This window comes from Heterodontus francisci, chromosome 1, assembly GCF_036365525.1.
Source record: "Heterodontus francisci isolate sHetFra1 chromosome 1, sHetFra1.hap1, whole genome shotgun sequence".
Taxonomy (NCBI): domain Eukaryota; kingdom Metazoa; phylum Chordata; class Chondrichthyes; order Heterodontiformes; family Heterodontidae; genus Heterodontus; species Heterodontus francisci.
The window spans coordinates 77,073,132-77,086,225 of record NC_090371.1 but is presented as its reverse complement, the minus strand read 5'-3'; the positions used below and the strand labels follow the sequence as shown (position 1 = coordinate 77,086,225).

At 43.2% G+C, this 13,094-nt stretch overlaps 1 protein-coding gene across 3 annotated transcripts in view; it reads right to left on the bottom strand.

Annotated features, from left to right (window-relative positions):
- LOC137370107 (myosin-IIIb) overlaps nt 1-13,094 on the bottom strand; it is a 250,764-nt gene that overhangs the window by 124,600 nt on the left and 113,070 nt on the right. For all 3 annotated transcript variants that reach the window (XR_010975080.1, XM_068032267.1, XM_068032282.1), the window contains 3 exons: nt 11,101-11,209; nt 4,153-4,272; nt 3,714-3,814 (listed from right to left, as the gene is read on the bottom strand). Coding sequence is in view for 2 of the 3 variants with exons in the window: in XM_068032267.1 (XP_067888368.1) it covers nt 3,714-3,814; nt 4,153-4,272; nt 11,101-11,209 (330 nt within the window). In the remaining variant the exon portion in view is untranslated. The remainder of the gene's footprint in view (nt 1-3,713; nt 3,815-4,152; nt 4,273-11,100; nt 11,210-13,094) is intronic.

Sequence of the window (13,094 nt, the reverse complement as noted above, 5' to 3'; positions counted from 1 at the left end):
TGAATTTTTAACAGCGTGATAAGTCATTATTATTTCCAAACAATCTCTGGCACTAAACATTTAGTTTTATGAGTGCAGGGATTCATTCTTGCAGAATTGAATTAGTGTTGGAGATTTTTAACAAAATTATAATTTTTTTTCAACAACTTCTTTGCGTCCTATCTCTCTCTCTCTCTCTCACATAATCCCAGCTTTTCTTCCCTCTCTGTTGCATTTTCTGTATGTGATTTAACTTCCAGTCCATCATGCTTGTGCTGGCTCCTTGAAAGAGCAGCCAACTTCCCTTTTAAAATTATTTATGGAATCAGCTTCCACAACATTTTCAGGTAGAGCGTTCCAGATCCCAACAACTCAGTGAAAATATTTCTCCTCATCTCCCCTATAGAATTTTTTCCCAATAATTTTGAGTCCATGACCTAATAGTTATTGACACACTCACCAGAGGGATTTGTTTTTCTCTATCTACTCGATCAAAACCTATCATCTTGAAAACATCTATTTGGTCACCTATTAACCTTCCCTGTTCCAAGGAGAAAAGTCTTAGCTTTTCCAACCTCTCCTCATAGCTGAGGTTCCTCTGTTCGATTAACATCTGGCAAACCTCCACTGTACCCTTTCTAAGACCCTTACATCTGCACTGATGTGTGATGCCCTGAACTGTCCACAGTACTCCATCTGAGGCTTAACCAGTGATTTATAAAGTTCTAGCATGATTTCTTTGCTTTTATATTCTATTTTTCTACCAATAAACCCAAGTAGCCCTTCGGCTTTTCTAACCACCTTATCAATTTGCTATGCCACTTTTAAGAATTTGGGTATGTAGACATCAAACACTCTCTGCTCAGTTACATCTTGTTCCTAGTAAAACTTTTACTCTCCCCCATCCTAGTTGTTATCAGCCCCATATCTAGGTCTGTTGTAGACTAACTGATGAGATTAATTGCTATGATTAGTTAATGACTCCATTGTTGCTGTATCATGCAACTACCAGGATGGAAGCAGGTGAACTAGAAGGTCTTTGCTCTTTTTTCTTTGAGCAATTTCCATGTTCCTCCTGGGCCTGCCCATCTGCAAGACTGTGTCACATTACACCCAGTGGGCACAGCCACTGCACTTTATCTAATGGAAAAGCTTGGATTAATTTCACATCAATTTAATTGAATGGAAATTGGTAACAGTGATTTATAGGCCTGGATGGGCAGACATGTGACAAAGCAATGGCACTTGCCGCTGACCTCAAAAGGAAGCCCCAACAAAGATCTAGTGATCACTGTGGCACAGATTTCCTCGTTCCCGACGTCTGTTTGATTCTCATGCTGTCAAGTGGATGTCGTGACTTGCAGCAGCAGTGATGTCAGCAAGCAGTAAGCAGCCAATCACATTGATGTATTCACACACAGCAAACCGGGAAGTTAAAGGCACATAGGACTTTAGGTCCATGGCGGGGAAGGCCTGAAGATCGCTCCAGAGGAGGCCCGCCCATGACGCTGTGAGGTCGTAGCCCAATCTTCACAGAGGTGGAGAGGTCTCATAGCAGCATCCCCGCCGCTTGGCGAGGGGCCCTGCATTTAAATATATTTGCATACCTGATTTAATTGCAAGCCCACCGCCACCTCCGGTCCCGGTGCGATCCTCGTGCCGCTGGTCAGCACTCCCGCGCCTTCCGATCCCTGTCTGGGGAATCGAGGCGTCACACTGGTTGGGAGGGGGGAGCAGGTAATTTTTTCTCTGCACGGAGTGGGGAGGGAAGCAGTGATAAAGATCTCTCATTGGTAGAGGGGGTGGGAAGGGGTAAAGTTTATAGTTTAAGCACTTTGAGGGGGGCGGGGGGGGAAGATCAGTAGAAAAACCGAAGTGTTTTGGGGTGGAGAGGAAAAGCATTTATTATTGTTTGTGGTTATTGGTGTTGGGGGGGGGGGGGGCTCGGGTGGGAGAGGTGCAAAAATACCATTTTTAATTGTTTTTAAAAATGTTTCCTATTTCTTTAAAACTACCACAAGGGCTGACACCATTGCCAGTGATGGACAGGCCCCTCCCTCCACGTAATCGGAGGGTGGGAGGGGTGGGTCGCCCCATCCATTCAAATGAGCCGCTGCACGGAAGATTGCGACAGCTCATCGACACGCAGCCGGCACGGGTCAGGCGCTGCTTCCTTCACCCGCCACCGACCTTGGCGGCAGCAGATGATGGGATTCCGGCCATAATATCCTTCACCTTTAATATAAATTTTCAGATAGCGAAATGAATGTTAATTGGATTTAGACAGAAGCTAAAGTAAAGATAACAAAAACTTCTTTAAAAATGTGGAATTTTTGCATTCTAATGGAGAAATTAGACATTCCCCAAATATAAAATTAGCTTCTCAAGGTCAGTGAGGGTGTTTAGCAGTAATTGTGAAGTTAATACACTGTGAAAAACCTACTTACACCTCATTTGACAAGGCATAACCTTTTCAAGGGTTTTTGTAGTAAGACTAACAGCGTATGGGTATATGTTCTTGTCAATTCAATTGTTTTCCCATGGATTGCAATCTGGGGTGCTTCAACAGTGCACCCTCTGGAGAAGCGTAGAATCACTGACAACTTCTGGATCTCCGCATTATTCTGTGAATGTGCGAAGCTCCCCAAGTTGCTGTCAGTTTCAGCAGCAGAATGACGTTGTTGAACGCTGTCAGTTTCGCCATCATTATCACCACAAAATCTGGGCCATAATGGCAGCTATTTTCATTGATGCAATGTGAACAAACATAATGCCTTTTTATAAGTTTATGATGGCAAAATTGCTAATATATTCTATCACTAAATATCCAGTGAAATTAGTTTTTTTTTCCTGAGTGGTACTACTTCCTCACATCTATTTCTGGAATTTAGTGACATTGGGTAAGCTTTTTTGCATTCACAATAAAGAAGCCTTTATTGGAAACTATAGGAGCACTCCTGTTAACTCCAATATTATAGAAAACAAGGCAGTAGTTTCCCATGCATAACTCAAAATAAAGCAGTCAACTATTAACTCCTTTTTCAAAGCTGGAAAACCCATGAAGCTGATCCACTTACAGTTTGACACTAGGGGCTGAATTTTATTAGCGTGCCGCACATTTAAATGGAGGGGGCAGAGTGGCCACCCCTGATAACGTAGAGGGGGCGGCAGCTCCGTCCCCGGCAATGGCGTCCAGTGCCACTGCCATTTTTAAAGGGCTTTAAGCCCTTCGGACTCATTGAAACTTTTAAAGGGAAAGAATGCTGAAAAATAAAGATAGCCATTTACTCACATTTTCAATTCCCTCTCCCAGACCCCCAGTGAGTAACAAATATGCAAATTGCTCTCTCCTTCCAGAAAAACTTTTTTTCATGTATCGCACTTCCCCCCCACGCACCCCCCCCCCCTCCAATCTTCATTGGCGATGACCCTCAAGCCCTTCCCACCATCCCCACAGCCAATAACAAGTGTTTTTCCTGCTCCCCCCATGCGGAGGGGTTTTCTCGGCATCGGGGGTCATGGCGGGCCACTCCAGCAAGTATTTTACGCTCCCCCCCCCCCACCCCCGCCATAACCCCTGACATCGAGGAGCTGGTAAAATTCAGCCCTAGCAGTGTAATTTTTATATAACATACAGGATAACTGGCAGAAAGTGACTGTATATTTTTCCTATGAGTTAAGTAAAACCTAATGTTTACCCTAGTAATTGCATTTTAAAATACAGGTTTACTTACATGATTGAAGAAATACTGAAGCTGTTCATTTGCCAAATTAATACACATCTGTTCATATCTGTTAACTGCAAAGTTCTCAAATCCAAAAATATCTAGTATACCTAAAAAAAAATTAAAAAGTAATTCAATAGCACAATTTGCAACCAGTATTAATTTATTCAAATTCAAGATGATGTTTGCAATAGGTGGAATCACCAGAAGAGACAGCAAATGCTCATGTCTAATTATATTGCCACTCTTCCCAAAATCCAAAGAGTACAATATTCAAAATGGCAACTCTTAAGAGTATTAGCACCAAAAGGCTGAACAGGTTCAACCGCATGTTAATAACAATGCCATTAACTAATGCACCAGCAGTGTTAGAAAAGATAGAACTATCTATCCTGCTGCATCTTAACTCATATGAGTTAGAAATATGGAGAGAGACAGTATCACATACCTATCTCCTGTAGTTCCACAGTATCCATGTCCTCCTTTGGAGCCAGAAGATGGTTGATTTTGCTGACTATCCAACCAAAAACTCTGCCATAAGCAACCTTAGCAATTGAATCCCTGGCATCTATAATAATATTTACAACAAAATCAGAAAGAGACATTGCTTGTCCTTCACATGACCCCGGGCGATATAAGCCTGGTTATAACCCCCCTTCCCTCCCCCATTCCACCCAGCCACTCACCCCCTAACCCCCAATCATGGTTTGTACTTCATTCCCTCAGTGATCATTCTGTGACCTACAAGGATAGCACAGAGAAATCAGCAGGCAATCATTCAGTAACTTGTATTTATTTAGCACCTTTAACACAATAAATTGTTTCAAGACACTTCACAGGGGAATTTGACACCGAACCACATAAGGAAACGTTAGGGCAGATGCTCCAAAAGCTTGGCCAAAGAGGTAGGTTTTATGCAGCATCTTAAAGGAGGAAAGTGAGGTAGAGAGGCAGAGAAGTTTAGGGAGGGAATTCCAGAAGTTAGGGCCTAGGCAGTTGAAGGTATGACCACCGGTGGTGCAGTGATTAAATTCAGGTATGCTGAAGAGACCAGAATTAGAGATGCACAGGTATCTCAGAGGGTTGTGGAGCTGGAGGAATTTCAGAGATAGGGAGGGGTAAGGCCAGGGATTTGAAAATGAGGATGAGAATTTAAAAATTGAGGCTTTGCTTAACTGGAAGCCAATGTAGGTCAGCGAACACAGGAGCAATGGGTGAACATCCCCAGTACTGAGACACAGTTCATGGCTAGTCAGTTATGATGGGCGGGCGACATTGTCCGTATGCCTGACACAAGACTCCCAAAACAAGCTTTCTACTCCAAGCTCCGTCACAGCTAGCGGCTACCATGAGGGCAGAGGAAACGCTACAAGGATGTCCTTAAAGCCTCCCTGAAGAAATGTGACATCGCCACTGATTCATGGGAATCTCTTGCCCGAGACGGCTCAAAATGAAGAAGCATCCGCGAAGGTGCCAGCCAGTTCGAATAACGTCAACATGCCCAGGCAGCGACCAAGTGCAAACAGCGGAAGGAGCGTTCGGAAATTCGAACATCCCATGCACTCGCCTCACCAAACACCACCTGCCCCACCTGAGAATTGGACTATTCAGTCACCAAAGGACCCACAACCCTGGAGTGGAAGAAAGTCATCCTCGTTCCCAAGGTACTGCTTAAGAAGTAAGAAGAGAATGGGTGAACGGGAGTTGGTGTGAGTTAGTACATGAGGAGCAGAGTTTTAAACGGCTTCAAGTTTACAGGGGTTAGAAATTGGGCGAGCAGCCAGGAATGTGCTAGAATAGTCAATTCTAGAGGTAACAAAGGCATGGATGAGTATTATTTGTTGATGGGTCCTGGTTTTCAACTTATATTTAATTTTGCTCTCTAAGTTCAATCTTGATTTATTTTGTTCATGAATCTTGCAAAATGACTTGAAAGAGGTTAGTAAAGAGGAGGGAAAAAAAAGTAATTTTATACATTGCAAGTTTCCACACCAATTTCCTACCTTCCTCTCACAAAGCCAACAACTCATGCTGGGGTACAGGCAGCTTGGAGGAATTACTTTTTAAAAATGTATTTATCTTTGGGTGTGCGCAATGTTGGCAAGATCACATTTATTTCAGCAGTTAAGCATCATCTGTTTGTTTTCCAATTGGTGTGAGAAGGGATTGTGCAGCCAGGATGGACGCATCAGTGACCAATAATGGGAGTGTGGCGTGCGTGGTTGAAGATGGGAGATCATACGAACATACAAACATACGAATTAGGAGCAGGAATAGGCTACTTGGCCCCTCGGGCCTACTCCGCCATTCAGCAAGATCGTGGCTGATCTGATTGGAACCTCAATTCCACTTTCCTGCCGAACCCCAACAAAAAAGGGTCACAGACCTGAAATATTAACTCTACTTCTCTCTCCACAGATGCTGCCAGATCTGATGAGTATTTCCAGCATTTCTTGTTTTATATTACCCCCAATAACCTTTCACCCCCTTGCTTATCAAGAATCTATCTACCTCTGCCTTAAAAATATTTAAAGACTCTGCTTCCAATGCTTTTGAGAAAGAGAGTTCCAAAGACACACGACCCTCAGAGAAAGAAATTCTCCTCATCTCTGTCTTAAATGGGCGACCCCTTATTCTTAAACAGTGACCCCTAATTCTAGATTCTTCCACAAGGGGAAACATCCTTTCCACATCCACCCGGTCAAGACCCCTCAGAATCTTATATGTTTCAATCAAGTCATCTCTTACTCTTCCAAACTCCAGCAGATACAAGCCTAGCCTGTCCAACCGTTCCTCAATAGACAGCCTGCCCATTCCAGGTATTAGTCCAGTAAACTTTCTCTGAACTGCTTCCAATGCATTTACATCCTTCCTCAAATAGCAAGACCAATACTGTACACAGTACTCCAGATGTGGTCTCACCAATGCCCTGTATAGCTGGAGCATAACATCCCGACTTTTGTATTCAATTCCCCTCACAATAAATGATAACATTCTATTAGCTTTCCTAATTACTTGCTGTATCTGCGTACTAACCTTTTGCGATTCATGCACTAGGACACCCAGATCCCTCTGTATCTCAGAGCTCTACAATCTCTCACCATTTAGATAATATGCTTCATTTTTATTCTTCCTGCCAGAATGGACAATTTCACATTTTCCCACATTATACTCCATTTGCTAGATCTTTGCCCACTCACTTAACCTATCTATATCCCTCCTTACGTCCTCTTCATAACCTACTTTCCTACCTACCTTTGTGTCATCATCAAATTTAACAACCATACCTTTGGTCCCTTCATCCAAGTCATTTATATAAATTGTAAAAAGTGGAGGCCCCAGCACTGATCCCTGTGGCACACCACTCGTTACATCTTGCCAACCAGAAAATGACCCATTTATGCCGACTCTCTGTTTCATAGAACATAGAACAGTACAGCACAGTACAGGCCCTTCGACCCACAATGTTGTGCCGAACATTTAACCTACTCTAAGATCAAACTACCTACCTACCCTTCATTCTACTATCATCCATGTACCTATCCAAGAGTCGCATAAATGTCCCTAATGTATCTGCTTCTACTACCACCGCTGGCAGTGCATTCCACGCACCCACCACTCTCTGTGTAAAGAACCTACCTCTGACATCTCCCCGAAACCATCCTCCAATCACCTTAAAATTATGCCCCCTGGTGATAGCCCTTTCCGCCCTTGGAAAAAGTCTTTGACTATCCACTCTATCTATGCCTCTCATCATCTTGTACCCCTCTATCAAGTCACCTCTCATCCTTCTTCGCTCCAATGAGAAAAGCCCTAGCTCCCTCAATCTTTCTTCGTAAGACATGCCCTCCAGTCCAGGCAGCATCCTGGTAAATCTCCTCTGCACCCTCTCTAAAGCTTCCACATCCTTCCTATAATGAGGCGACCAGAACTGAACACAATATTCCAAGTGTGGTCGAACCAGGGCCTTATAGAGCTGCAGCATAACCTCGCAGCTCTGAAACTCAATCCCCCGTTAATGAAAGCCAACACACCATACGCCTTCTTAACAACCCTATCAACTTTGAGCGATCGATGGACATGGACCCCAAGATCCCTCTGTTCCTCCACACTACCAAGAATCCTGTCTTTAAGCCTGTATTCTGCATTCAAATTCGACCTTCCAAAATGAATCACTTCACACTTTTCCAGGTTGAACTCCATCTGTCACTTCTCAGCCCAGCTCTGCATCCTGTCAATGTCCCGTTTGCAACCTACAACAGCCTTCCACACTATCCACAACTCCAGCAATCTTCGTGTCATCGGCAAACTTGCTAACCCAGCCTTCCACTTCCTCATCCAAGTCATTTATAAAAATCACAAAGAGCAGAGGTCCCAGAACAGATCCCTGCGGAACACCACTGGTCACCGAGCTCCATGCTGAATACTTTCCATCTACTACCACCCTCTGTCTTCTATGGGCCAGCCAATTTTGTATCCAGACAGCCAACTTTCCCTGTATCCCATGCCTCCTTACTTTCTGAATGAGCCTACCATGGGGAACCTTATCAAATGCCTTGCTAAAATCCACATACACCACATCCACCGCTCTTCCTCCATCAATGTGTTTTGTCACATCTTCAAAGAATTCAATAAGGCTTGTGAGGCATAACCTGCCCCTCACAACGCCATGCTGACTCTCTCTAATCAAACCATGCTTTTCCAAATAATCATAAATCCTGTCTCTCAGAATCCTCTCCAATAATTTGCCCACTACCGACGTAAGACTGACTGGTCTATAATTCCCAGGGTTATCCTTATTCCCTTTCTTGAACAAGGGAATAACATTTGCCACCCTCCAATCATCCGGTACTACTCCAGTGGACAGTGAGGACGCAAAGATCATCGCCAAAGGCGCGGCAATCTCTTCCCTCGCTTTCCGTAATATCCTTGGGTATATCCCGTCTGGCCCCGGGGACTTATCTGTCCTCATGTCTTTCAAAATTTCCAGCACATCCTCCCTCTTAACCTCAACCTGTTCAAGCATATCAGCCTGTTCCACGCTGTCCTCACAAACGACCAGGTCCCTCTCACTAGTGAATACTGAAGCAAAGTATTCATTTAGGACCTCCCCTACCTCCTCCGACTCCAGGCACAAGTTCCCTCCACTATCCCTGATCGGCCCTACCCTCACTCTGGCCATCCTCTTGTTCCTCACATAAGTGTAGAACGCCTTGGGATTTTCCTTAATCCTACCCACCAAGACTTTTTCATGTCCCCTTCTAGCTCTCCTAAGTCTATTCTTCAGTTCCTTCCTGGCTGCCTTGTAACCCTCTAGAGCCCTGTCTGATCCTTGCTTCCTCAACCTTAAGTAAGCTTCCTTCTTCCTCTTGACTAGCTGTTCCACATCTCTTGTCATCCAAGGTTCCTTCACCCTACCATCCCTTCCTTGCCTCATCGGGACAAACCTATCCAGCAGTCGCAGTAAGTGCTCCCTAAACAACCTCCACATTTCTGTCGTGCATTTCCCTGAGAACATCTGTTCCCAATTAATGCTCCCCAGTTCCTGCCTAATAGCATTGCAATTCCCCCTCCCCCAATTAAATATTTTCCCTTCCCGTCTGCTCCTGTCCCTCTCCATGACTATAGTAAAGGTCAGGGAGTTGTGATCACTATCACCGAAATGCTCTCCCACCGAGAGATCTGCCACCTGGCCTGGTTAGCTAGCCAATCTTCTAACCATGCCAATATGTTACCCCCTACACCATGAGCTTTTAGAGTCAGATAGAGTGATAGAGTTATAAGACAGAAACAGGCCCTTCGGCCTGTCTGTGCTAGCCATCAAGCACCTAACTATTCTAATCCCATTTTCCAGCATTTGGCCCACAGCCTTGTATGCTATGGCGTTTCAAGTGCTCATCTAAATAGTTAAATGTTGTGAGGGTTCCTGCCTCTACCACCTCTTCAGGCAGTGCGTTCCAGATTCCAACCACCCACTGGGTGAAAATATTTTTCCTCAAATCCCCTCTAAACCTCCTGCCCCTTATCCTAAATCTATGCTCCCTGGTTATTGACCCTTCAGCTAAGGGAAAAATTTTCTTCCTATTTAACCTATCAATGCCCCTCGTAATTTTGTATACCTCAATCAGGTCCCCCCTCAGCCTTCTCTGCTCTAAGGAATACAACCCTAGCATTTCCAGTCTCTCTTCATAGCTGAAATGCTCCAGCCCAGGCAATATCCTGGTGAATCTCCTATGCACCCTCTCCAGTGCAATTATATCCTTCCTATCGTGTGGTGCCCAGAACTGTACACAGTACTCCAGCTGTGGCCTAATTAGCATTTTTTACAGTTTCATCATAACCTCCCTGCTCTTATATTCTATGCCTCAGCAATAACCTTTGATGTGGCACCTTATTAAATACCTTCTGGAAATCTAAGTACAGTACATCCACCAGTTCTCCTTTATTCACAGCACGTTAGTTCTTCAAAGAACTCCAGTAAATTGGTTAAACGTGATTTCCCTTTCACAAAACCACTTTGACTCTGCCTGATTACCTTGAATTTTTCTAAATGCCCTGCTATAATGTCTTTAATAATAGTTTCTAACATTTTCCCTATGACAGATGTTAAGCTAACTGACCTGTAGTTTCCTGCTTTCTGTCTCCCTCCCTTTTTGAATAAAGGAGTTACATTCGCTATTTTCCAATACAATGTAATGAAACCTCCAGGAAGACACCCAACACGAGTTGCCAACCCTAAACACAACAGCACTCACTGTTGCTCAAGACTTTTGTGCAATCCTTTCCTTAACACTGGCAGCCGTGCCTTAATCCACCGGGTTCCATGCTCCCATGTTTCAGCAAGCGATGAGTATTTAATCACACTCCTGGCTTGAGCCTTATGATGATGGAGGGGCTTTGAGGGGTCAGGAGAAGAATCATCGGTTGCCGAGTCCTCAGCAAGCAGTAAACACTGGCAGGCTATTTGTCCAAGGAGGTGCAAGGTAGGGTCACAAAAAGTAAGGCTGCTGCTTTCCTCAATAGATGTTTATATGTATATATTTGCCAGAGTGATATGCTGAATAGCAGACAGGAACAGGAATATTATTTGATTTTTCCTCTCCCTAGCTCAAGGTGCTGGGGTTAACTTATCCGAGATCAGTTCATTCAACAGAGGCCAAAGATTAAACCTAGGATCTTCCCAAAGGGCCTTTCCTATTCTGTATGCCTCACATTCTCCATTGGTCAGTGAAATAAATAAATGAGTAGGCAGCAGCTTTTAAAAAGTGAACTTACTGAGCAATCCAGTTGAAGTCTATTACTAGGCTGCATGACATCAAGATGTCTCCCATTAAGTTGCAGTTCTCTGCTGCTGGAAACCTGTCAAATGCTGCCAGATTAAACAATTTGTTCCTACCTTCAGCTTGCTGTTTGCTGTGGTACCGTTGAATGGATTCTCCTCGAGTTATCGCCATTGTACAAATCAAACACTTTAACAGTTCTTCCTCCTCAACACCAAACTGACCCTATTGAATTCAACAGGAATTAAATTAGTCCAAGACAGCTAACTCAGACAAAATAGGGATAAATTCAACTCTGTACCAGCATTAGAATCTCCACAGTCAGTTATATACCATCACTCTGATATTCACGAAAGTATAGTACCTTCCTTCGACATATAGTTTACACATAATGCATGAAACTTCTTCTATACAGCATGCATTCCCTATTAACTTGCTATGCAAACATTTCTATAGGAATTACAAGGTTAATACCATCAATGTTACCCTGTCATAGCAGTTGGCAGCACCATGCAGAATTTCCACCTCATCAACCAACTGCCTGCATGTTCTGGCAACAATTGGACACTCCCGTTCCTGTGCGTCTCTTACCCTCCCTTCTTTGAAAGCAATCAGCTACTGAATTTAAAAATAGGATTTTAATTGCCTCTTTTAATTCCTTATATTTACCTTGAATTTTCATCCAGGTCTTACTGGCTTAATATCTATATTTATGGCCCTAAATGGTTGGCCTCCCAACCTTGCCACCTCAAAGCCTGTTTTTGTAGGCAGATGGCCCAGGGCACAATGGGGAAGGTTATTCTAATGTCCTCCTGGCCGGCCTCCTACTCGCACCGTTCGTAAAATTGAGCTCATCCAAAACCCCGCTTCCTGTATCTTAACTCACATTAAATCCCATTCACCCATCACACTTGTGCTCGCTAACCTACAATGGCTCCTAGTATGATAACACTTCAATTTAAAAATTCTCATCCTTTTTTTCCCACATTGCTTCATGGTCTCACTTTCCAACATCTCTACAACTTCCTCCAGCCCTAGAACCCTCCAAGATCTCTCCACTCTTTCTAATTCCTGGTTTTCATTGCTCCACCATTTGATGGTTGTGCCTTCATCTGCCCAGGTCCCAAGCTCTGGAACTCCCTCCCTAAATCTCTCTGTCTCTTTACCTCTCCCTCCTTTAAAACGTTCCTTAAAACCTACTGCTTTGACAAAATTTTTAGTAACATATCCTAATATCTCATAGCTTAGTGTCACATTTTATTTGATAATGCCCTTGCGAAATGCCTTGGGATGTTTTACTACCTTAAAAGATGCTATTTAAATATAAATTATTGTTGTGGCTGCAGCAGAGGGAAGAAAGGTTATTTTGTTACATAAAATATGCAATGCAAATAGCTGTCAAATAGATTAAGATCAATGTTTGTTATAAGATGGATACAAAAGCATCAGAGGCTCACAGCCATTTCACCTAATGAAGGGATTGAGAATTTTTTTTTTAAATCCACAGGTGCTGAGTAGTCACTTTGGTAAGGTCATTATATCTTTGTTGTGTGTTTCTGATCTTTGTTGCCCTTGCCATGGCGCCAGTAAAGTGCGAGTTTAAATCCATTACACTGAATGCATCAATTCATTGTGTTCATTTGTTGGCTTCTTTTGTACAGCTCACTAGATAATGACTATGAAAACAGTGAAGTCAAGGAAGGAGACACAGAAGTTATGATGCAAAGATGTGGAAAGAATGATGAAAGTCATCTGCAGTTTAAGTGCCAATTCCACAGAAACGGTGAGCCAGTAAGTGATAAGCTATGCTTGGCTAGATTAAAAAAACCTTGTTTGTTCTCACCATTTAATTACTCTCAGGAATTTGCTCTTATTTTGCTATCATGTCAATATATGCAGTACTATTTTAAAAATAATGTTAGCATTGTAAGAAAAAAAAACATTGATACAAAATGACCATCCTCCCCAACAACTGATTCAGTGAAGCCTGATCAGCAACTTGAAATGAGTTTGTGAAGATTAGTTAGATAATAATTTTTAAAAAACATGCAGACCTTGGATGTGCTGTTCTCCTTTATAATTATTGAAAACAAACACACAAGAAATGCAC